At 44.0% G+C, this 23,511-nt stretch overlaps 1 protein-coding gene across 3 annotated transcripts in view; it reads right to left on the bottom strand.

The window, feature by feature from the left end:
* Window positions 1-23,511, bottom strand: part of SORCS1 (sortilin related VPS10 domain containing receptor 1) — a 580,301-nt gene that overhangs the window by 36,137 nt on the left and 520,653 nt on the right. For all 3 annotated transcript variants that reach the window (XM_013975206.2, XM_018041707.1, XM_018041708.1), the window contains exons 19-21: window positions 18,435-18,621; window positions 6,194-6,327; window positions 3,840-3,963 (exon numbers count right to left, since the gene is read on the bottom strand). In XM_013975206.2, the coding sequence (XP_013830660.2) occupies window positions 3,840-3,963; window positions 6,194-6,327; window positions 18,435-18,621 (445 nt within the window). The remainder of the gene's footprint in view (window positions 1-3,839; window positions 3,964-6,193; window positions 6,328-18,434; window positions 18,622-23,511) is intronic.

Below are 23,511 nucleotides of genomic sequence, written 5' to 3'. Positions count from 1 at the left end.
GAAGATCCCCTGGAGAAGGAAATGGTAACCCACTCCAGTACTCTTGCCTGGAGAATCCCATGGACGGAGAAGCCTGGTAGGCTACAGTCCTTGGGGTCGCAAAGAGTCGGACACAACTGAGCGACTCCGCTTTCTTTCACTTTCACACCTGAAACTAACACAATACTCTAAATCAACCATACTCCAAAAAAAAGCTTTAAATAAATAAATGTTTTTGTTGTCTGTCTCCCACACAGGAATATTAGTTCAGTGAGGATGGGGGCACAGTGTTCCTGGCCCTTTGGGACAGTGTCCAGGGGCAGTGCCTTCATGGTAGGTTTCCAGTTGCCAGGGGTCACTTAATTAATACATTTTTGTTGAATAAATGAAGGCATGAACATCAGTGGTGACTCTCTGTAGTTTATGCCTTTATTATTCAACAAACATTTCTTTCTTGTTTTAAGCATGTTCTTATATTTCAGGAGGGGCTCAGCAACACTGGTAACACCAAAGACACATTCAGGAAACTCAAAAACCCACGTGTGCATTTCCTAACACTGCTAACGACTTCTCAGGAGCAGGCATTGAAGACATGCACATGATCAGGACTGCATTTAAGGCAGTCAGCTTATTCCAAAGATGTATTTTTCAAAGTTTGACTATTTTGAGTCACTGGTCACCGAGGTGAACATTCCCACTTCAGTTCTGATGGAGAAGAAGGAAATGCATATTAATTAGCAGCATGGGAAATGGCAGTGCCAAGGAATGACCCGCTGGGTCCTAACATTTCCCTTTGAAGATGTACGTGTTTGTCATTTTCACTTTCCTCGAACCTCTTAACCAAATTGTGCAGACTTCATCTCAAAAGAAGATATTTATCTTAATAAAGAGACACAGATGAGAAAAATGGTGCAGCTCCCTCTATAATTACTTAGCATGCTAAACAGCAGGGCAGAGAAATGTTATCTTTAAGTTTATTCAACAAATAGGGGATGCATGTGGGAGGACTGAAAAGGGTAAACGTCAATAATATATGTATTTTTTGCAGCTGCTGAGAGAGATGAATTCTACACATTTACATTTTCTTTGTTGCATTTAAGGGTAAACTTGAGCCCTGAAGCAAAGGCAGGAAAACCATGCAAACCAAATTTTCTTTCCTACAGTCTACTGTATGTCTTTGGGTAGGCAATCTTTCCTCTGCCAGCTTCCCAAATATGATACCTCCTTCGATCTGACCATAATGATCTTAAATTTCCCCAAAGCTTAATTAAACTTGAACAGGTTTCTTCCAGACTTCAGACTCTGACCTCCCCTTTCTTGGAGCATTTCTTTTAGAAACTTGCTATTATACATTCTTTCTGTGAACTTTTAAGATGTAAATCTTCTGCAACCAGGAATGCCTTTCTCAAGGACCCAGGAACCATCTTTGAAATGGTATCATTAAGAAAGACAGTGCCCCACCTCTGGGAGGGTAGGAACCAAGTTTCCTAAGTAAACCCTTGTGTTCTAATCCCAGAGATAATCCAATCCCCCTGAGTCCTCCAGCACTTTCTGCCAGCTTATCCCAGAGTTTAAAACTCTCCCTGCCTTTTGTTTCTGTCAAGTTCAGTCTTGCCTATTTAATTTCCTGTGATACAGTTTCCTTTTAATAGGTCACACATGTCGTTAGAATTTTCTAGTTATATATGTGAAACCCTGGACAACCCATCTGACCAAAGATGATTATGGATGCTGAAAAACTCAGGAATTTGGCTACAGGAAGCAGGGAGCACTTTCCCTGTTCAAGCTTTTAGTCAAGGGATCCCTTTTAATGAAGAGAACCCATTTGATGGTGAATGACCCACTCTGGAATGATGCCTTTCAAGGGATTTTTAGGAAGAGGAAGAACTAAGCATAGCAAGGGATAGAAGGTAGTCATCAAGAGAAACATTCTCTCTAGATTCAGAATTCTTATGCTCTGGCTATTATACTTACATTTTTTCACTTGTAAAAGAGGGATAATCATATTTCTGATAAGCCTGTTCATAGGATTCAATAAAGCAGATCTTATATATCCAATGCTTAGAATAAACACCAGTGAAAGATGCATCAGTGTTAATTTCTATCACTACCAACCATCATCATTATTATTCAACCTGTCACTGAATAGGGATGACTTTAAGACAGTAACTTTTCATTTGGGGACCACAATTTCCTAACGCTGTACTAGCGGGTTGGACTAGAGAAGTCCAAGTTCGGTCTGTGGTTCTAATGGGGAGGTAGCTGTTGGACTAATGGGTCAGTGCCCATTAGTGACACAGGTGACGTCCCTGAGGGAGGGCGGAAAGAAAGAGAGCATTGGATAGAAAAGAATGAGAGCCAGCCAACAGGGTAATTTCAGAGCACTGGGCCCTAGGTCTTGATGGTTGGAAGCCCAGCTCCACCACTTACTAGCTGGAGCAAGTTAATTACCTCTCTGAAAAGAAAAACAATGAGGTAATGATATCGGCTACCAACTAGATACATTCCTATAGCATAGAAAGGAGATGGAGAGGAAAGAGAAACAAAAGCTCTCCTCTATTCAGGCCACTTGGCTAAGAGGTCTCCTCACTGATGGGACCTTGGAGGCAAACCACAACCCTGCTTACTGCTGGGGCTTCTCAAACTTCTTCAGGGGCTGGGGGAGGGAGGAAACACTATGAAATCTAACAGGTGGCCACGCGAGGAGGAGCAGTGTCCTCAGACGTGTTCAAAGTTGCTTACAAACTGCTTTCTGAATTTGAAGGTCAAGTTGGCAAAATCAGAAATGAAAAATAGGACCTGCATGAGAATCAATAAATTCTAGAACTGGGGCAACTGATACCACTTGGACCATGAGTTCATGTGTCTCCGTCTCAGTCTCTCTATCTCTTTCAGTCTCTCATCTCGCTTTCCCTCCCTCACTCGATCCTCCCTTTTGCTCTCTCTGCACAGCATTTATTTCCTTATTTTCTTTTAAATTCCTGCTCTTTAAATTTTTATTTTCTGGGATGCATTAGTACCATTTTCATATTAACAATAAAAGTTCATATTTTTATCATCTACTAAAGCACTTAGTGCAGATCCATCTGACTATCTTTCCGCAGGAAAAAAAAAATACCAAAATGAAATCAATTTGTATAAACTGGTTTTTTTTTTGAATATCATTTCCCATCAAGGATCCCACCTTTCCTTTTCAGTAAATTTTCATTTCATGTGATACCCTGACCACATTCAGTTTCCCCGACTGATGACAAGAGTGTTCTGTACAGCTGTTTGTTCAAACTAATATTCTGTCCACAATCGCTCACCACATGTGCTTGTTATGACCCCTCCCTTGCGTTTAAACCAGCAGAGTGATTTTTAAATGATACATATTTATGGAAGAGATTTTCAGAGCATTTAGGCATTGGCAGATTCTTCTTAATGATCAAGACTCTACGTTTGAACTTAAAAAAATAAAGGTTCAATATTAACCATTTTCATTTATAATAGGTTTAAATCTTTAAACATCACAAAAATATCAAATGGAGTGAATCAGCCTTCCATATAATGAAATTCACTCTTTTGTACCTAAGGTAGTTGAGTGTACACTTACTCTATGGCACCAGAGCCAGTTCCAAAAAAAAAAAAAGGCAACAAACAGTCTTGAACAGTCTTGGGGTTTTGTGATCCCTACTTTGCTGGTGAACCACACCTTTCTCAAAAGAGGAGATGAGACTTGACTCAGCTCTTTCTCAACCACTACCGTCTGTTCTCTGGGTAGATTAATAAGCTAGCATGGCCTCTGGTGCCAAGGTACCAAACCATCTCATCTGAGTGATGGAGGCGGACAGTGATGGATCAGCAGATGGACCACTCACCGTAAACCGCGATGGTCTTCGTGTCTTGCAGGATGGCATTCCCAGCTGAGACCTGCACTGTGATGGTGTTCATCCCTTCAGAAGTAAACTTGAATGCTATGCTTCCCTCCAAGGTGATCAGGGGCTAAAGCAAATGAGGACATAGAGAGAGGGGAGAGATTTTCAGTTATACCCAAGATAGGCACCAACTCTGAACCACCACCAAGCTCCTTAAACTAGCAGAGGCTCTTTCTAGAGCACCCCCTATGTGACTGACTCCACCTATGCCTCCCTATCACCTCGGGTCCAGTCCAGAAAGGGACTACCAGAGACATGACCGCCAAGAAACTCTACTCATTCCTTGTGAATCTGACACCTCTCTTCTGCTACAATCCTGATTCAGGACTGGGAAGATCAATAGGTCTTGCCTGCTGGTGGGGTGTCTCTCTGTCAATAACCTACTCATCAAGCAGACCGCTTAATCCAAGGCAACATTAAAATCAGGCCAAAAGAATGGGCTCATATGAATCCAGATTTAAGCCGCAGTCACTGAAAGTGTGTAAGCTGCCAGTGCTTCTCTCCAGGGTGCGCTGCTTACATAAAATCACAAAGGAACGCAGCGACGGTGGACACCAAAACTACACTAATTAGATGGGTGTTGCCCTTGTGTGGCTTGGTTTGCTCTGAGAAGCCCCATCAGCAATTTCCTGGAAGGAGCTGCTATGGAAACAAGTACTAATTGGATCGTGGTTTGAGGACTCGAAAAAAAAAAAAAAAAAAAAAAAGATTTGGATCAGTTCCTGTAATGCAACTGGACACCAGGGTTCTGGGGAAAGTATTATTAGCCTCCTGACCTCCCTCCACTCGCTCCCCACAAACAGTTCATTCCTGTCTTTTCTTTAATTAATTTAAAAATCAAAATTCATTTAACTCCCTGTGTAGCAGAAGGTAGACGAAAGCCCAGCATAAGAAGTCTGCTTAACAGAATCTGTTGAGAATTTCTTTTTCTGCTAAAAGCTCAAGAAAAGAAGCAGCAGCAAGTAAGTTATTTAATAGTTTCACCTCCTAGTACTAGCATTCAAGCAAGTAACACAGATTTCTCTTCTCCTGCGGATAGTGGGTCCAATCTGGACCCAATTTGCATGCACAGTTTCAGAAGAAATAAAAAAGGGCTTCTTTTCAGCTGATTTATGTCAGCAGGAGAGGTGAGAGATTCCTTTGACTGCCAGGCACGCAGCAGGTCTGGTGTCAGGAGAGGTTTCCTCCCTGGGCTTGTGTGAAATTATGGCTCCAGTTAAAGCCAACACTCAGCTCCGGGGTAGAAAGAGATTTGTATTCACACAAGAAGCATTGCGTTTGAAGAGCAAAGTTATAAGCAATGGCACCTCTGCTGCAAGAAGATGAAGCTCTCCATTCAGAGCCATTGGTCCGGGTCCTCTAGGGAAGATGATGCCAGGCTTCAGTTCTACTGCCTTTACTGACATTTGCAAGCAAATTTTAATTTCTGAGGATGGAGTGAGTTCCAACCTGAACCAGCGCATGTAGCCTGGTGTGCGGGGGAGAGAAACCCAGACAGGCATGAGAAAGGCCATGGATCTGCGTGAAGTAGCTGAGTGAGACTGGAGGAAGCCACTTCATCGGTGTCCTCCTCACTTTCCTCATCGGTAAAATGAAGGACTCGGGGTACATGAGGTCCAAGGTCTCCACTGGTTTTGAACTTGCTGCTGACTTTGGATCACAGCGAGTGTTTGAAAGAAACTTAGAGCAGGAAGCTGAGCTAAAGAGGGGGCCATTTCTGATCCAGGCTGGGGAGTCATGGGGTGGAGGGGCCATAGGGCAGGGGGTCCCATGTCTGATCCAGAATGGAGAACAAGGGGCGAGGGGCGGGCTGCTCAGACATCTGTGGCTCTTGTCTCTGTCTCTTGTCCACTGGTCTCTTCTCCTTTCGAGGGCCATTCCCTCCCTTCTCTTCTAGATGGATCTAGGAAGGTTGACTTGAACAGCTCTGTTTCTGCCACGAGCACCATGATCAAGGCATGGCCGGTATTACTCTGTTCCGGGATTCCTGTTAGAATTTTGGGAAAGATGGCTCATGTGCTCCACTGAGCTGTGACAACAGAAAGCTCAGGCTGCTGGTGAGGGTCGCTGCAGAGTAAAGCCCATGTGGAGAAGAACCCTGACTCACAGGAAGGCAGGGGTAAGAGGTAGGGGTGTAGGCGTGAGAGAGACAGACATACTGAAGAGATGAGTGAGGCTCTCAGAGCCTGCCATTCCCAAAGTTGCCACAACTCCTGGGCTCTTGAGTTAGTAGTGATTTCTTTCCCTTTACTGCTCCAAGAGGAGCCACACAGGCCCTGCCCGGAAAGCCAACTCACCTCGGTGTTGTTCCCGTACCACCACACATAAGTGAGGGTGCCCACTTGGCTGGGCCACAGGACGGCAGTTGCGTTGACCTCCTTGTTCTTCGTAGTGACAAAGGGAAGAGACAGGTGTACATGCTCCAGGGGACCTGAGGCAAGAGAGGAGAGAGGAGGCATGGAGGGAAGAGCTCTCTCTGCTTTGCACTCCCTGCTCTGAATCCACATTCCTTCTGGAAGCCTCCAAAACATCAGTCATGATCCCGGAAGGAAGTGCTCAGGTGCCACCCCTACTCTGGGGGAAAGGGACATGTTGGGAACAATTGTGTCTCCATCCTTTCCATTTACAGATCTTTCCTCCAGGTCTAAATCCCGAGTTATTTCTTTGTAAAAGCTTAAAAAGTTACAAGTAATTGATGAAATCCTTAAAGGAACAGGAATAATATGAGATTTCACAGAGAGATGCAAAGTGTTTTCAAGAAACCTCCAAGAACCCATGTTGGGTGGGGGTTGGGGATGGCTATTATACAAATCCCCAAAACTTTCTACATGTAATTATTTTGTGTTCTTTATTGGATTTTAAAGATGTATGTGAGTGTATGGAAATGTGTATGTTTGTGTCTAACTGTGTTTGTGTGAGTGTCTGTGTAGCCTCTTGGTTAGGTAAGCCCGGGGCTGAGCTGAGCCTGTCCAGGACAAAAACAGGCATGAGCGGGCAGAGAGAGAGTTCTGTGGTCCTCACGTTCTCAGGATGCACTCAGCCAAAAAGTAGGATGATTCTACCTATAGAGGCCCCGTGGACCAGAAACTTTAGTCAGATGTACAAACCCACAAAGATAACAGTATCCTTTTCCTGGAGAACCACTAGACCTACCCTAAGATCCCCTGACTTTCTCTTCAAGTCACTTTTACCAGACAAAATGCATTCTCCTTTGAGGGGAACATGACAAAAATCCACCACCACCACCTGTATTCATGAGATGGAGAAGAAAGTGGTACTCAGGCCCTTGCATCTGCTTTAATCACTGTCTCCTCTTCTAGTTGACCATATGATGCATTTTCTAGTCTTTGACCTCTTTCTCCCTCTACCTTCTTTTCTGCTGAGGGATACCATCCACAATCTAACCTTCAACTATTAAGCACGTGCTTAGGGCTCCAAACCACCTTCTTGCCTCCAGACTCAGTTGCTTATTTGTGCTCCATCATGTCCAACTCTTTGCAGCCCTATGGACTGTAATCTGCCAGGCTCCTCTGTCCATGGAATTTTCCAGGCAAGAATATTGTAGTGGGTAGCCATTTCCTCCTCCAGGGGATCTTCCTGACTCAGGGATTGAACTCACATCTCTTGGATCTCCTGCATTGGCAGGCAGGTTCTTTACCACTAGCGCCACTTGGAAGCTCCCAGACTCAATTAACAGCCAGATATTCCTATGAAACACCCTGACTCCCCCACCCCCCACCATTCTGTATACTTCAATCTTGATGAATAACATCAGTGTTAATCCAGGGGAACAACCCAGAAACAGAAAGTCAGTCTTGATTCCTTATTTCTTTGCTGCCCACATCCATTTAGGAAACCACTGATTTGGTTTCATAAATTGTCTCTCAGAGCTCTTTGCATGCTGCCCTGGTTCATACACTATACACCAGCCTCACCTGAAGCAGTAGAACTTTCTCATGGATTTTACAGGCTCTAACCTTTCCCCTAGAGCCAGACATCATGGAATGAGAGTCAAGTGGGCCTTAGGAAGCATCACTATGAACAAAGCTAGTGGAGGTGATGGAATTCCAGTTGAGCTGTTTCAAATCCTAAAAGATGATGCTGTAAAAGTGCTGCACTCAATATATCAGCAAAAAACTCATCAGCGGCCACAGGACTGGAAAAGGTCAGTTTTCATTCCAATCCCAAATAAAAGCAATGTCAAAAAAATGCTCAAACTACTGCACAATTGCACTCATTTCACATGCTAGCAAAGTAATGCTCAAAATTCTCCAAGCCAGGCTTCAACAGTACATGAACCGTGAACTTCCAGATGTTCAAGATGGATTTAGAAAAGGCAGAGGAACCAGAGATCAAATTGCCAACATCTGCTCGATTATCAAAAAAGCAAGAGAGTTCTAGAAAAACATCTATTTCTGCTTTATTGACTATGCCAAAGCCTTTGACTGTATGGATCACAACAAACTGTGGAAAATTCTTAAAGAGATGGGAATACCAGACCACCTGCCTGCCTTCTGAGAAACCTATATGCAGGTCAGGAAGCAACAGTTAGAACTGGACATGAAACAACAGACTGGTTCCAAATCAGGAACAGAGTATGTCAAGGCTGTATATTGTCACCCTGCTTATTTAACTTATATGCAGACTACATCATGAGAAATGCTGGGCTGGATAAAGCGCAAGCTGGAATCAAGATTGCCAGGAGAAATACCAATAACTTCAGATATGCAGATGGCACAACCCTTATGGCAGAAAGTGAAGAAGAACTAAAGAGCCTCTTGATGAAAGTGAAACAGGAGAGTGAAAAGTTGGGCTTAAAACTCAACATTCAGAAAACGAAGATCATGGCATCCTGTCCCATCAATTCATGGCAAATAGATGGGGAAGCAATGGAAACGTGACAGACTTTATATTGGGGGGGCTTCAAAATCAGTGCAGATGGTGACTGTAGCCATGAAATTAAAAGACACTTGCTCCTTGGAAGAAAAGTTATGACCAACCTAGACAGCATATTAAAAAGCAGAGACATTACTTTGCCAACAAAGTTCCATCTAGTCAAAGCTATGGTTTTTCCAGTAGCCATACATTTCTTTATAGTTGGACTATAAAGAAAGTTGAATGCCAAAAAATTGATACTTTTGAACTGTGGTGTTGGAGAAGACTCTTGAGAGTCCCTTGGACTGCAGGGAGATCCAGCCAGTCCATCCTAAAGGAAATCAGTCCTGAATATTCATTGGAAGGACTGATGCTGAAGCTGAAACTCCAATACTTTGGCCACCTGATGTGAAAAACAAACTCATTGGAAATGACCCTGATGCTGGGAAAGACTGAAGGTAGAAAGAGAAGGGGATGACAAAGGATGAGATGCTTAGATGGCATCACTGACTCAAAGGACATGAGTTTGAGTAAACTCCAGGAGTTTATGATGGACAGGGAGGCCTGGCGTATTGCAATCCATCGGGTCACATAGAGTCGGACATGACTGAGCAACTGAACTGAAGTGAACTTAACTAAACCTTCCCCATTCTAATCCACCCTCCTGCTCTGTGTGTCAAAGCCTGCCTCCCTCGATAATACACAAACTGGGGACTTCCCTGGCGGCCCAGTGGCTAAGACTCTACCCTCCCAGTGCAGCGTGCCCAGGTTTGAGCCCTGGTTGGGGAACTAGATCCCATGTGCTACAACTAAAGATCTCATGTGCCACAACTAAATAAATAAAGATTTAAAAAGAAATACATAAGCTAGATCAAGTCCCAGGTGGCCCCATCACTTAGAATAAAACATACGATCCAGGGCAAGGGCAGAGGAAGTCCAAAGACTCAGAGGAGGAGAGGGATCTCCATGTTGGAAGAATAATGAGAAATGGAGAAATAAATGGAGGGAAAGTATATAAGACAATGAGATCTCAGAGGTAATCAGGACATAGAGCACATTGGCCTTGAAGGCCCAGAAAGATGTATATGTGTGTTTGTGCAAGTTCTTTCCTGCATATGTATAAGTACACATTATACATTCATGCATTGTATAGCAATGACTATGTGCCTTCTCACCCTCCAACTTGTTGTGAGAGTGATATTTCCAGAAAGTGATGCTACTCAAAATGAAAATTTCCATTATATAATCATAATAATAAGATAGCTAACACATACAGATCTAAAATTTCTGAGATAGAGAACACAGGCTGAAAACTTTTGGAGGGACCAGTCCTTCATATTCATCTTTACATATATAGAAAATTGCATGGACAGAGGAGTCTACAGTCCATGGGGCTGCAAAGAGTTGGGCACGACTAAGTGACTAAGCACACACACACAGATGTGTGCTGCGTGGACAGAGGAGTCTGGTGGCTGTAGTCCATGGGGCCACAAAGAGGTGGACATAACTAAGTGACTGAGCACACACACAGATGTGTGCAGGTCCTGAGACCTAGCAGGTGCTGCGTTATTGGCTGGGTCACTGAACAAAACAGGGTAAGAAAGAGTTGGACACGACTTAGCGAACAAAGAACAAAGTGAACAAAAACATAATTTCCTGTTTCTGCTTTCGTGTGTGTTTTCCTCTCTTTATAGATTAGAGGCTGGGAGACCAGGAGAACAGAACTAATTTTCTGGTTTACAAGCCATATGATAAGAAGTAGTTGATCATAAGTCAGAATTGTTCAATGAAATAATAAAAGGGTAACATTTACTGAGCGGTGGCTGTGTACCACATAGTCTGTGAACGACTTCTTGTTCTCATTTAATCTTCATAATAACCTTATGAAGTAGGCATTATTATCAGCTCCATGCAGAGATGAACTAACAGAGGAAGGTCACCTTCCTCCACTCCAGGGTGTGAACCAAAACAGTCCAAGTTCAGAGCCCGGGCCAGCTGACAAATGCCTGCTAAGACCCATGTTAACAAAAGAGCTATTATACTTACTGATGACTCAGACATGATGCAGACAGCAGGACATGCTTGTTACACAGGCTCTTGTTTATTGCACGGCTCCTGCCATCCCTCATCACGTGATGTGCTCCAGCAGGTGCCCTGTGCCCCCTGAGGACCTTACTTACACACCTTTGTGATGGCACCTGTCCCCTCCTCTGTGACACTCCTCCTGACTCCCCAATCAGAGTTACCTGAATCAGCTAGACTGTGAGAACTAGCTAAGCTCAGGGAGACCAGCCATTTCCATCCTTAAAGGCTTCATCTTGGTCTCTTTTGAGCATTCAAAAAATTTTAAAGTCCCAAAGGTCAAAATAAGGATAATGTCTGTGTCCTCTTAATGACAAAGCTGAATCTTGTTCCTGAAATATGGTCGTCCCTCCACTCAGTAGTTTCTGAGTACTACTGTGTGCCAGGCATTACTCTAGGTGCTGGGACACCTGGTCCTTGATGGTGCTTATGTATTATTGAGGGAGGCAGTGACTGCAAGGAGCAGGGCTAGTGAGAGCATGCTATTTTTGATGGGTGGTCAAGTAAAGTCTCTCAGAAGCAATGACATTTGACCAATCACCTGAATAACATGTATGAGGGCACCGTGCATCTCCTCGGGAAGCTCCAGGGTAAGGGCAGGGCACAGACCTTGAGAAGGAGGTGGCCTGTCAGATATGAGGATAGCAGGAGACACAGGCAAGGAACAAGAGCAAATGAGGTCTAACTGGCATTCAGGACTCTCAGCAGGTACTTTAGGTGCTGAAGAATGTCTGTGTGTGTTTGTATAACTTTCATCTTGCGTATATAGACATACACACACATGCACGCACGCACACGCACACACACACATCATCTGTTCATACGGCTGTGTGACATTTAGCTCTCAGGTAGCTAAGTCCTCTTGCTTTTTATCTGTTTAATATACCTGATTCCTGTTGCTTCAAAGCCGAGCTTTCAACTCTCATTTTTCTGCACAGAGGGACCTGCCCTAACGGAACCTTGGAAGTGAAAGTCTAACCCGTGGAAGCCTCCGGCTGGCTAGCCACACTCAGCTGAGAGAGGAACAAGCTAACAGATACCGCTTCCTCGGACAGGTGCACGCAATACACAGTGTGGACAGCAGGTGGCGCTGTACTATTCCTTATGAATCTTCTCAATGTGGCTGGGAGAACTGGGGAAATTGCGTGGGAATGTTTCCCTTCTCTTCTCTTGTTTGGTCTTCCTGTGCTACAGGGTGCAAGTGATGTGTGTGTGTGTGTGTGTGTGTGTGTGTGTGTGTGTGTGTGTCTGTGTCTGTGTCTGTGTCTGTGTCTGTGTCTGTGTCTGTGTCTGTCTGTGTGTGCACACATGCACATGCGCTGATCACTCTGACCTGCCTCTAGCATTTGTTCTGAAGACCTACATGTCATATTGCTGTTTGTCTGAAATGCTGGGCTTCCCTGGTGGCTCAGTGGTAAAGAATCTGCCTGCCAGTGAGGGAGACACGGGTCCGATCCCTGGGTTGGGAAGATCCCCTGGAGAAAGCAATGGCTCCCCATTCCAGTATTCTTGCCTGGGCGATCTCACGGACAGAGGAGCCTGGCGGGCTACAGTCTGTGGGACAAGAGTGGGTCACAACTTAGCAACTAAACCAAACCTGAAACATTAAAAAAAAAAAAAAAAAACCTAATAGAAGAAACAAAAGAAATTCAAAGTTTGAGGATAAGATCCTGCAACAGAGTATCTTAAACTTCACTGGGCTTGAGGCTCATACTCAGCTGTTGAAGGCAGAGTAAGTCACTTTAGGCAGCTGTCACTTTAGGCCCTGAAGAATGTCCATGTGTGTTCATATAACTTCCTTCTTGCATATATATACATACATACATACAAACACACACACACACACACACACACACACACATTATCTGTTCATACAAATGTGCAGGATTTAGCTCTCAGATTGAAGCCACACTTCCAGAAATTTTAGTCCGGTAGGTCTGGGAAGGGAATCAGGGCACTACATTTTGATCATTTGATTCCAGGGCAGGAGGCTCCTGAACCACATCTTACAAAGCGTAGGTCTGACATTCTCTGGCCAATAAAATGACCGTGTGATAACAACAAAGCTACAAAGGTTTTCAAGAACTGATCACTTTACCCTAAGCTGGGGACAGAGAGATATCTGTAAAGGACATCTTGGTAACAGGGTAGTTGAGGAGAGAGGTTCAGGAAGTATCGGAAACACCCCCCTCACCTTTTTTCCACCTCCTATTCTGCAAGTTTGCAAAATCTTCAGTGATTTTTTTTTTTTAATGCAAGACTGGCTGAGAGAGGGCAGCTTTCTGAACAGAAATCTGCATGTCCTCTAAATTCTCAGTCCCATGCAGCTGAAGGCAAGCCTGGCTGCATCCCAGGTCTCATTAGTTTGCAAGCTAGCAGAGAACAGTGAATGCATTCCCCAAGAGATTCTCCGCTGTCAGGATACAGTAGATTACCCAGCTGCCCCCAGAGAGCCGCCCAGCCCTATGTTACAGCAGGAACATCATCTCCACTTGCTTCTGATGACCTCTGCAAACTAGTACTTAAGAGCCTTTGATTTAGAATAAAAGCATATTTCTGAACTGGAAAGAAGAGGTAGTGTGTGTATAAGACAGGCTGTGCAGCTTTTAGGAAGAGCCCTGGGTACAGGGGAGGAGGACTGGGTGAGAGGAATAGAGGGCAGGCTAGGGGAGCTGAACTGAGCTTTTGCTCAGAACCCACTAAGTACTAATGCACCTGCTGCATCATAATGGAAAATCAAGCTTGGCCAGTTGGCAGGGCACAGCATAAGATGCTTTATAGAACCTTTGGGAAATAAGACGTGCATTTCGTATGTAATGGAGGAGAAAAACTAGCTTCAAAGCAATGCAGTGACTTGGCCAGGAGTTCAGGCCAGCATCTCTACTTAACAAGGGCCAACTTGTGCAGTGCTGGCTTCTATTTTTTCTACAAAGCCATATATCCCTTCTGTCACTGTGGCACTCAAAACCACCATGCTACCCTCCACACTTCTGATTTGGGGGAATGGAAGTCAACTACGATTTCATCATGACTTCCTCTTAGTATAAAATAGTGTCAAATCACAGTACTTCTCTAATCTTTGCTTTTACCATCTGAAAGAAAGGCCAAATGTCGCCCAAGATGGTGAATGTGTGAGGATAAACAAAGATGTTGATGCATGAATGCTAAGTTGCTTTAGGTGTATATAAATCTTAGCAGTTCTATGGACTATAGCACGCCAGGCTCCTCTGTCCATGGAATTCTCCAGGCAAGAACAGTGGAGTGGGTTGCCATGCTCTCCTCCAGGGGAATCTTCCTGCACAGGGATGATACTCATGTCTCTTATGTCTCCTGCGTTGGCAGGCAGGTTCTTTATCTCCAGCGCCACCTGGGAAGCCCTAAAAAACGTTCATACATATGGTAAAACACAACGGGTCCTTTAGAAGAGAAGCCTTAGCAAAGCTGTTAGAACCTGCTGGCACTGCTCATGTTGTGGTTTTTAAATATATATGAGAAAATGGAAACTTAAAACATAATCCTGCTTTCATACAGTTAGTACAAAAGTTAATTTTTATCCCCAAGACCAGGCTTAGAAAGGGGTCCCCTGATATGAGTCCTGCTTATTCGATCACTCGACCCAAGATGAGTCTGATAAAATTAGAATCAGAACACAACACTTTCCATCACAGATCATCTGCTCCTGAGGTTGAGGTCAAATCGCTCAAGCCATTCAATCAGCCTAATGAGATGAAAAGAAATTGCAAGTGAACAAACGGCTCGTTTCTTTCAGAAATCTTGGCTTCCACAACCCTTCATCTGGAGCAGAGGTGAACATGCTCTTTTCCTTCCCAGGATTCAGTAAGCCCAGGAGAGAGCAGGAGAGGGAGGTTCCCTCGTGGGATATGACCGTATGTAGGGTGATGGAGAGTCCACAGGGCAGATTGGGGCAGGGAGCTGTGGTTGACTACAAGAGACCCTGAGAAACTGAGATGGCAAGCTGCTGCTGAATTTTAAATCACTATTGACACATGCTTTGAGTCCAGGGATGTTTGATACACATATGGGGTATGGAATATAATAACTGTGATTCTTCAGGAGAGTAAATCTCTAACAAAACCTCAAAGAATAAGCTGTGTGGAATGATAACTGCCAGGTAGGCAACCATTCTCAGCTGTCATTTGTGTGGCAATTTATTTTTGTTACTATTAACAAAGGCTTGCGATGTAGTTTTAAAATATTTTGCGCTTCCCTGGTGGCTTAGCTAGTAAAGAATCTGCTTGCAATGCAAGAGACCTGGGTTGGGAAGATCCCCTGGAGAAGGGAACGGCTACCCACTCCAGGATTCTTGCCTGGAGAATTTCATGGACTGTATAGTCCATGAGTCGCAAAGAGTCAGACATGGCTGAGCGACTTTCACTTCACTTTTAAATATTTTAGGATTACTCCTAACATATTATCACTTGTGCCCCCATAAATACTGAAATATAGAGAAGAATTACCTCTTAGTAAGCAGCAACTCCAGGAAGACTGTCTAGGACAGCTCAGGAGCGGCAGTCAGCAGGAAGGGAGCTTGAACCTATGTAGTTGAACAGCTGGGGAAATGCCCTGCCTCTAACCTACATGTTCCTTTGGGATGATGTGCAAAGCCATGGAGGGGAATAAGGGCTGATGGCTTCCTCTGACCCCCAGCCTACGCTGGCACCTATAATAACCTAGTGACCACAGGCTAGGATTCCAGAGGCAGGGAGAACTGAGTCTGAAGCCTGGCCCTACAGACAGTAGGCCTGCACCCTGAATGGGCAGCTTAACCTTTCTGAACTGCACAGTTCTTTGTAATGTAGTCTTCCAGGGAGTGCCTACTTGATAGGGTTGTTCTGAAAAGAAAGGTCAAACACATAAAGAGTAGGTTTAGCACAAACCCTGGCACATAGTAAGAGCCTAACTAACATTAGCTGAAAGGGGGAGGTGGCGTTGGCACAGGCGGCACCTTGCAGAACTCTGCCTAAACTCAAAGAAGGACGGATGGGTTTCTCCAAAGCCCTTGAGTCTTGAGTGTACAGGAGATGAGGATCACGAATGACTGACAGAGCAGGAAATCTCAGTACTCTTGGGGACCTCTAAATTGCCCTGTCCTCCTGCTGGACCACAGAAGCTTAACAAAGGGAGTCTACTTGGTCCCTTGTGTAGTCAGTTTGCTTCAGTGGGCAAGGGTCAATTAAGAGGCATGGAATACGGCCCAGCCTTAATACTCCTGACCTAGAACTTGGAATTTAAACAGGATCATTCATATAGAGACTAACTTTCATTTGAAAGTAAACCATTTCTCCAGCAAACTAAGTAGGTCCCCTATCCTTCTTTGGTTTTTCCAGTGGTCATGTATGGATGTGAGAGTTGGACTGTGAAGAAAGCTGAGTGCCAAAGAATTGATGCTTTTGAACTGTGGTGTTGGAGAAGACTCTTGAGAGTCCCTTGGACTGCAGGGAGATACAACCAGTCCATTCTGAAGGAGATCAGTTCTGAGTGTTCATTGGAAAGACTGACGTTGAAGCTGAAACTTCAATACTTTGGCCACCTGATGCAAAGAGCTGACTCATTTGAAAAGACCCTAATGCTGGGAAAGATTGAGGGCAGGAGGAGAAGGGGATGACAGAGGATGAGATGGTTGGATGGCATCACTAACTCAATGGACATGAGTTTGGGTACACTCCAGGAGTTGGTGATGGACAGGGAGGCCTAGAATGCTGCAGTCCATGGGGTTGCAAAGAGTCAGACATGACTGAGCGACTGAACTGAACTGAACTGAACTGAACTCAACTGATACTTTTTTGGGGACAACCATACAGACTATACCAAAGCCTTGGACTGTGTGGATCACAATCAACTGTGGAAAATTCTTAAAGAGATGGGAATACCAGACAACCTGACTTGCCTCTTGAGAAACCTGTATGCAGGTCAGGGAGGAAGAGTTAGAACTAGACATGGAACAACAGACTGGTTCCAAATAGGAAAAGGAGTACGTCAAGGCTATATATTGTCACCCTGCTTATTTAACTTATATGCAAAGTACATCATGAGAAACAATGGACTGGAAGAAGCACAAGCTGGAATCAAGATTGCCAGGAGAAATATCAATAACCTCAGATATGCAAATGACACCACCCTTATGGCAGAAAGTGAAGAGGAACTAAAAAGCCTCTTGATGAAAGTGAAAGAAGAGAGTGAAAAAGTTGGCTTAAAGCTCAACATTCAGAAAACTAATATCATGGTATCTGGTCCCATCACTTTATGGGAAATAGATGGGGAAACAGTGGAAACAGTGTCAGACTTTATTTCTTTGGGCTCCAAAATCACTGTAGATGGTGATTGCAGCCATGAAATTAAAAGACGCTTACTCCTTGGAAGAAAAGTTATGACCAACCTAGAGAGCATATTAAAAAGCAAAGACATTACTTTGCCGACTAAGGTCCATCTAGTCAAGGCTATGGTTTTCCTGTGGTCATGTATGGATGTGAGAGTTGGACTGTGAAGAAAGCTGAGTGCCGAAGAATTGATGCTTTTTAATTGTGGTGTTGGAGAAGACTCTTGAGAGTCCCTTGGACTACAAGGAGATCCAACCAGTCCATCCTAAAGGAGATCAGTCCTGGGTGTTCATTGGAAGGACTGATGCTAAAGCGGAAACTCCAGTACTTTGGCCACCTCATGCGTACGGTTGACTCACTGGAAAAGACCCTCATGCTGGGAGGGATTGGGGGCAGGAGGAGAAGGGGACGACAGAGGATGAGATGGCTGGATGGCATCGTCGACTTGATGGACATCAGTTTGAGTGAATTCTGGGAGTTGGTGATGGACAGGGAGGCCTAGTGTGCTGCAATTCACGGGGTCACAAAGAGTCGGACATGACTGAGCGACTGAACTGAACTGAACTGATACACCCTAGCATAAGAGGCACTCACAGCAAACCTTTTTTCACCAAACACAGCTTAGGACTCACCTTTGTTTCATTAGGAACCCTCTGAATTCCTCAATGGAGGAAAACCTTTATCACTTTTTGAAACTACTTCTTAATGCAGCTTCCTCTCCATTGTTTACCCTCTTTTGCTCTATACCACTTTCTAAGACCAAATCATCACAGAGCAAATCTAGGAAACATACTTAAAAGAAAGGAAAACAAAAGTCTAACATGACTATTATTAGTGAGATAAAACAAGGAAAGAGAAGAATAAGCAGATGGGGCGAAATACCATTACTTGTGATAATTTGGATTGTTCTCAAACATCTCTGACCCAAAAAAAAACCCTCACAAATCCATATTAAATCAACCAGCTCAGCAGGTTGCTCAGGCTCAGCATAGACAAGCAGTACCATGTCTAAGAAGCATCCAGAAGGGGCAGAATCAGTGCAAGAGAACAGTCTGAAGCAAACCAGAGTCCAGATCTTTCAGTCATGCCCTGGTTTATTCTTGCTTTCTCTGTACTCTCAGTCTCCTTTCCTCAGCTGCTAAAATAACTAAGGGGCTTCTTCTAGATACCTGATTTTGGATTATATTTTTCAAAGGACACAATATGTAAGATATGTCATAAACCAACAACAGTAATAACATACAAGTTACATGTAAGTACAGGACGGCGCTGTCAGACCCCAGACTGTTGTCCACCTGCACGGTCACTCGGAAAATGCCCACATTGTGATAGACGTGTTTGATCCCATCTTCCATGGAGCTGAGGTTGACATAAGACACTGCGATGCCATCCCCGAAGTCCACCTGGATGAGTGTCCTCTGGACGTCACCCTGAAAGACAACACCAGAGGAAGGGGGGTCAGTGCGTGGCTGTTGCTTCTCCAGGGCTGAAGCTTATCAGAGCCCCAACTCAGGAATAAGGCAGCCTCAGTTCCGTCCTGCAGCTGGGAGCCTGTGTCTGTGTGACGGGATCCCTGTGAAATTCCCTAGGAGACAGGAGTTTACGAAGATGGATACCCTCCAAACCTGAAAAGTACCAACTCCCAAAAGTTCTAAGGTTCGGAATATTGTTTGATTATCAGCTTCAATTTGATATTCATTTCCTCTGAAGGCTTTGTTTACAGTCTGATCATCCACATCAATAAAAGGTTTACATACACAGTTTCAAAAATTCATCCTACCTGACACTGTCAAGGGTCACTTCCCATGTGCTCAGGGTCCCCACATTTCTGTCTTTATTTCTTGTTCCCTAACTGTTTTGGAGAAAGGACAGGGGACACCTTGCCTGACACTGGACTCAGCCCTATTATTACTGATAGTTAAGATAATGATGGCTAATTCTTTTATACTTCAGTGTTTTCTACTATCAAAATGATCTCACTTTATTCTTTATGGAATCTCAGTCTGAAGAAAAAAGCAGGCAATGTTTGTCCACTTTACAGATGAGGAAGCTGAAGTGAAAGAAGGTTTAACCATTTGTTCAAGGTTACTGCAGCTAGTTAGCTGCAGCAGTCTTGGGACTTAAACCCTTCTCTTTGGACTTACATTTAATTCACTATAGGTGGGTTAAGCATTGACAGCTCCTCTGGGCTCAAATCCTGTCATTTCATTAACCAGCTGGATGACTCATGTATGTCAAGCAGTCTCCTTTGGTCTCAGTTACCTAATCTGTGAAATGGGTGTATTAGTGTCTTCCTATCTTAACTCAAAGAGTTATTATAGAAGACATGTGAATAATCAGTAACCTGTACAATTTGATACCAAAATGAATGACTGTAAAAACAACGCAGCTATGAAAGATCTGCTATATCCCTTTTAAAGCTTGACTGAAGTCATATGATTCTAAATTTCCCACAAGTATGCAGGAGAAGATAAAGTCTGCTTTATACCCAGACCTGCTTAAAAAAAAAAATAGCTTGTGGAATTAGTTGAGATTCTTAAAGAACAAAGTTTCTTAGAAAAACTGACAATACCCAGCATCCCTCACAGATAACTCATCCTTTAACAAGTTTTGTGTGTGTGTGTGTGTGTGTGTGTGTGTGTGTGTGTGTGTGCACGCGTGCGTGTATCTGTTTTGTTAGCTTTCTCCATTTGGGGTAGAGTGGGGGAAGAAAACAAAAAACCTTTGAACTAGAAATGTATTTTCGATTAAGTAAGGTTCACACGGTATCATATTTTTTGAAAAGGGCAAGTTTAAAATGTTGACATTTAAAAGATTAATTCACAGGGAAAGGAAAAGCAGTTCAAATCCTATGAATCTATGTGACCTACTCTTCTGATTTGTGCCCAGCCAAGCATTGTGTGAGGGTGTACACGGCAGCTAACCCTCTACAAGTACATGGGCACAAATCTCCCCTAGGGTGGGAAAAAAGAAACCCCATTCAAAATTACAAAACAGATAACCACAAGTCCAGGTGTCGTACAATTACCTGAATTCCCTCCGCTATTAAATACAAATGTCAGCCAAGCTTGCTGACTTGTCCTTCACTTGGACAACCAAACTGGACTGACCAGTTTCTCATTCTGCTTCTGGTCAGTTTCCTCCCGTGTTTTCTGGATTTTCAACAGAGCTGCTGCTAGCCAACCCTAGGTTGGGCATGGAGGAAGAACCCATATTAAAATCTACTACATTTTGGAGGGGGGATAAGTGTCTCAGGGAAATACCAGAAGTAGCTAGGGTTAACCAGATTATCTATGGGATGAAACTAGCAATATGGTTTCTGAGAAAGAAAGAGGTTGAGAGACAGAGAGGGAAAGAAAGTTACAGGGTTCTTTCTGAAGATAAGAATGGCCATAAGGTAGGGTTACCAACTGCAAGAAGACAGAAGGGAGATTCATGTCTCTGCTGATTCCACTTCAGTATCTGCTGAGAGAGAGCAGCTACAGACATGACTGGGGCAAGTACAGCTCTGGCTGTCTCGGATGGAGTCTACCTTGCCTTGATCTCTCTGTTTGGTGTTCATCACTCTCCTACGGACCTGGACTTAGACTTCTTGTCAGTTACTTGAAGCTCCTCCCAAGTTCTGCCTGGATATCTCCTGTCTGACAGCCTGATAGCATTCCTGGTTCTCCAGTGCTGCTGACAATGCTCCCTGTCTGGATCACAGGGGAAACCAGGGAGCTACACAGCATTTGGGTTAGTGCACCAATAGGGCTGCCATTAGAGCAGAGGGGCCAGGCTTTGAGAGAATAAGGTCAGGTACAAGGATGGAAGGTCCGTCTAGTCAAGGCTATGGTTTTTCCAGTGGTCATGTATGGATGTGAGAGTTGGACTATAAAGAAAGCTGAGCGCCGAAGAATTGATGCTTTTGAACTGTGGTGTTGGAGAAGACTCTTGAGAGTCCCTTGGACTGCAAGGAGATCCAACCAGTTCATCCTAAAGGAGATCAGTCCTGGCTGTTCATTGGAATGACTGATGTTGAAGCGGAAACTCCAATACTTTGGCTACCTGATGCGAAGAGCTGACTCTCTTTTGAAAAGACCCTGATGCTGGGAAAGATTGAAGGCAGGAGGAGAAGGGGACAACAGAGGATGAGATGGTTGGATGGCATCACCGACTCAATGGACATGAGTTTGGGTAAACTCCGGAAGTTGGTGATGGACAGGGAGACTTGGCGTGCTGCAGTTCATGGTGTTGCAAAGAGTCAGACATGACTGAGTGACTGAACTGAACTGAACTGAACTGAACAAGGATGGAGATACAGATATATAGATATAAGTATATTAGGTTACCACACATCTGAGAGCCCCTGTGGATAAAGACGTGGGATCCCCCAATCAAACATGAAGTCCCCAAGGCCTTTGATGTGGGTGGGTGCAGACTCTTAGTACTCTGCAGTACATGCCGAGAGAATCCAGGGGCCAAGTCTCACTGGTGATTCATCCCTATTGTTGCTGTTTTGCCCACTTGGGTCAAGCACACTGGATCTTGTGCTTTCAGGGGCTCTCAGGTGCTTGGGAAGCCTAACACAGCTGTAGCTGCATCACTTTGGGGCTTACTGTCCTCATCCTCTAACTTTCTTGGGCTGCTATTACCATCTCAGGCAGGGATACCAATTCCTTTTAGAGAACAAGAAACAGGGCAAAGAAAAGAATGCCTAAGTCCTAGGTCACCATTTGATTAGCCATGCCTGCCTTTCTTTAACAGGCTTTCTGGTCATTCATTCATTCAGCCAGTTGACAGATATTTTTAGGTGTCTTTCTTGTGTCAGGCCCTAAATGTGGAAAATTATGCCAAGAAATTATAATCAACCAAACAAAATAGATGTGGTCCCCACTTTCTTAAGCAAAGAGACTGCTAGTGAGATAAATAGACTTCAATAATTATGCAAATAAAAAGTTATTCTAGGGGATGATGTGAAAGAGAGATCCATGGTGCTGTAAGCTTGTATAGTAAGCTTGTTCTGTAGGGAGAGGTGGAGAGCTGAAAATTTGACCCAAATGAGAACTTCAAGAAAGGCTACCCAGAAGGAGTGATATCTGAGCTGAGAAGGCCTGAAGAAAAGAAATTAATCAAACAAAGGACATGAGCAGGTGATATGGAGGTGAGGAGTCCAGGCAATAGGGAACAGAGGGAATTGGATGTGCAAGGGCCCTGTGGCAGAAAATGGTGGTACAGTTAAAGGAAGCTGATGATACAGACACAGTAGGAAATTGAAATTAGATGGGAGACAATGACATTCCAGGACTTGTGGGCCAAGTTTCTGACTTCACTATTTCTCTCAAGAGCAATGGGAAGAACTCAAAGTGATTGAAGTCAGAGTTTGAGGGAAGATGACAGGATAATATTTTTAATTCAAAAAGATCACTCTGGCTATAATATGGAGAATGCATTGGAAGAAGGCCCAAGTATTCCAGGAAGCCAATTAGGGGATAGTTCAAGGTAGATGACAGGCAGATTGATATATGAGTTGCAACAGGAAATTGCATTCACCTTCCTGCCAAAAGTAATTCCCATAGTTTACTGGTTATGAAATCAGTGAATCTCAGTCTTTGATAATAACACCTCTTATAGAAATTAAAAGAAAAAGAAAATCTGATACCCAGTTCACATCCAAGCCCACCTCCTGGTTTGGGGCCTTTGGGGAGGATGCTTGGTCCTGCTGTGGCCTGAGAAGGTCCCCAGCTGATGCTGGGTTGCACCAAAGGTTGAGGAACACTAGTTCAGACTGTTGAACATTAGGTTTTCTTGTGATTGAATTCATCTGAAGATGAATGCAGTACAGCACAAGCTGATGCCATTCCTATCACACCTTGGCATAATAGTCAAAGTTTCCCAGTATGTTTTAGGATTCTGAGTGCTAAGGGTGAGCTAACAGAGTCAGGAATGAAAGGACTAAACTCACGGTTAGTGACTGATGCACAATCACAAATGTCCCACAATACACTCAGTCAAGGTGAGTCTCTGGGAAAACAAGTGGCTGGATAATATGAGGGTAGCTTGTATAAAGAGCTGAGATGTGTCCTTAAGGGCTGGCTGCAGTCTCAGGACCTAACACAGATGATTCTTTTCTGTTCAATGAATTTTGAAATTTTACAAAAAACAAACAAAAAAAAAAAAACATGAACACTGTACATTTCTAACTTGTTTGTTTGGCTGTTGGGACTCTGGGAGATAGCTAGGGCAGATGCTATTTCTATCTGTGACACCAGGAGACTGGAGCATGGACCAGTTAAATGAGATGCCAGAAGTCCCACAGCTGGTGAGAGGCTCAAAACAGG

This window comes from Capra hircus, chromosome 26, assembly GCF_001704415.2.
Source record: "Capra hircus breed San Clemente chromosome 26, ASM170441v1, whole genome shotgun sequence".
NCBI lineage: Eukaryota > Metazoa > Chordata > Mammalia > Artiodactyla > Bovidae > Capra > Capra hircus.
The sequence above is the reverse complement of the archived record's forward strand: the minus strand, read 5'-3'. Positions and strand labels throughout refer to the sequence as shown.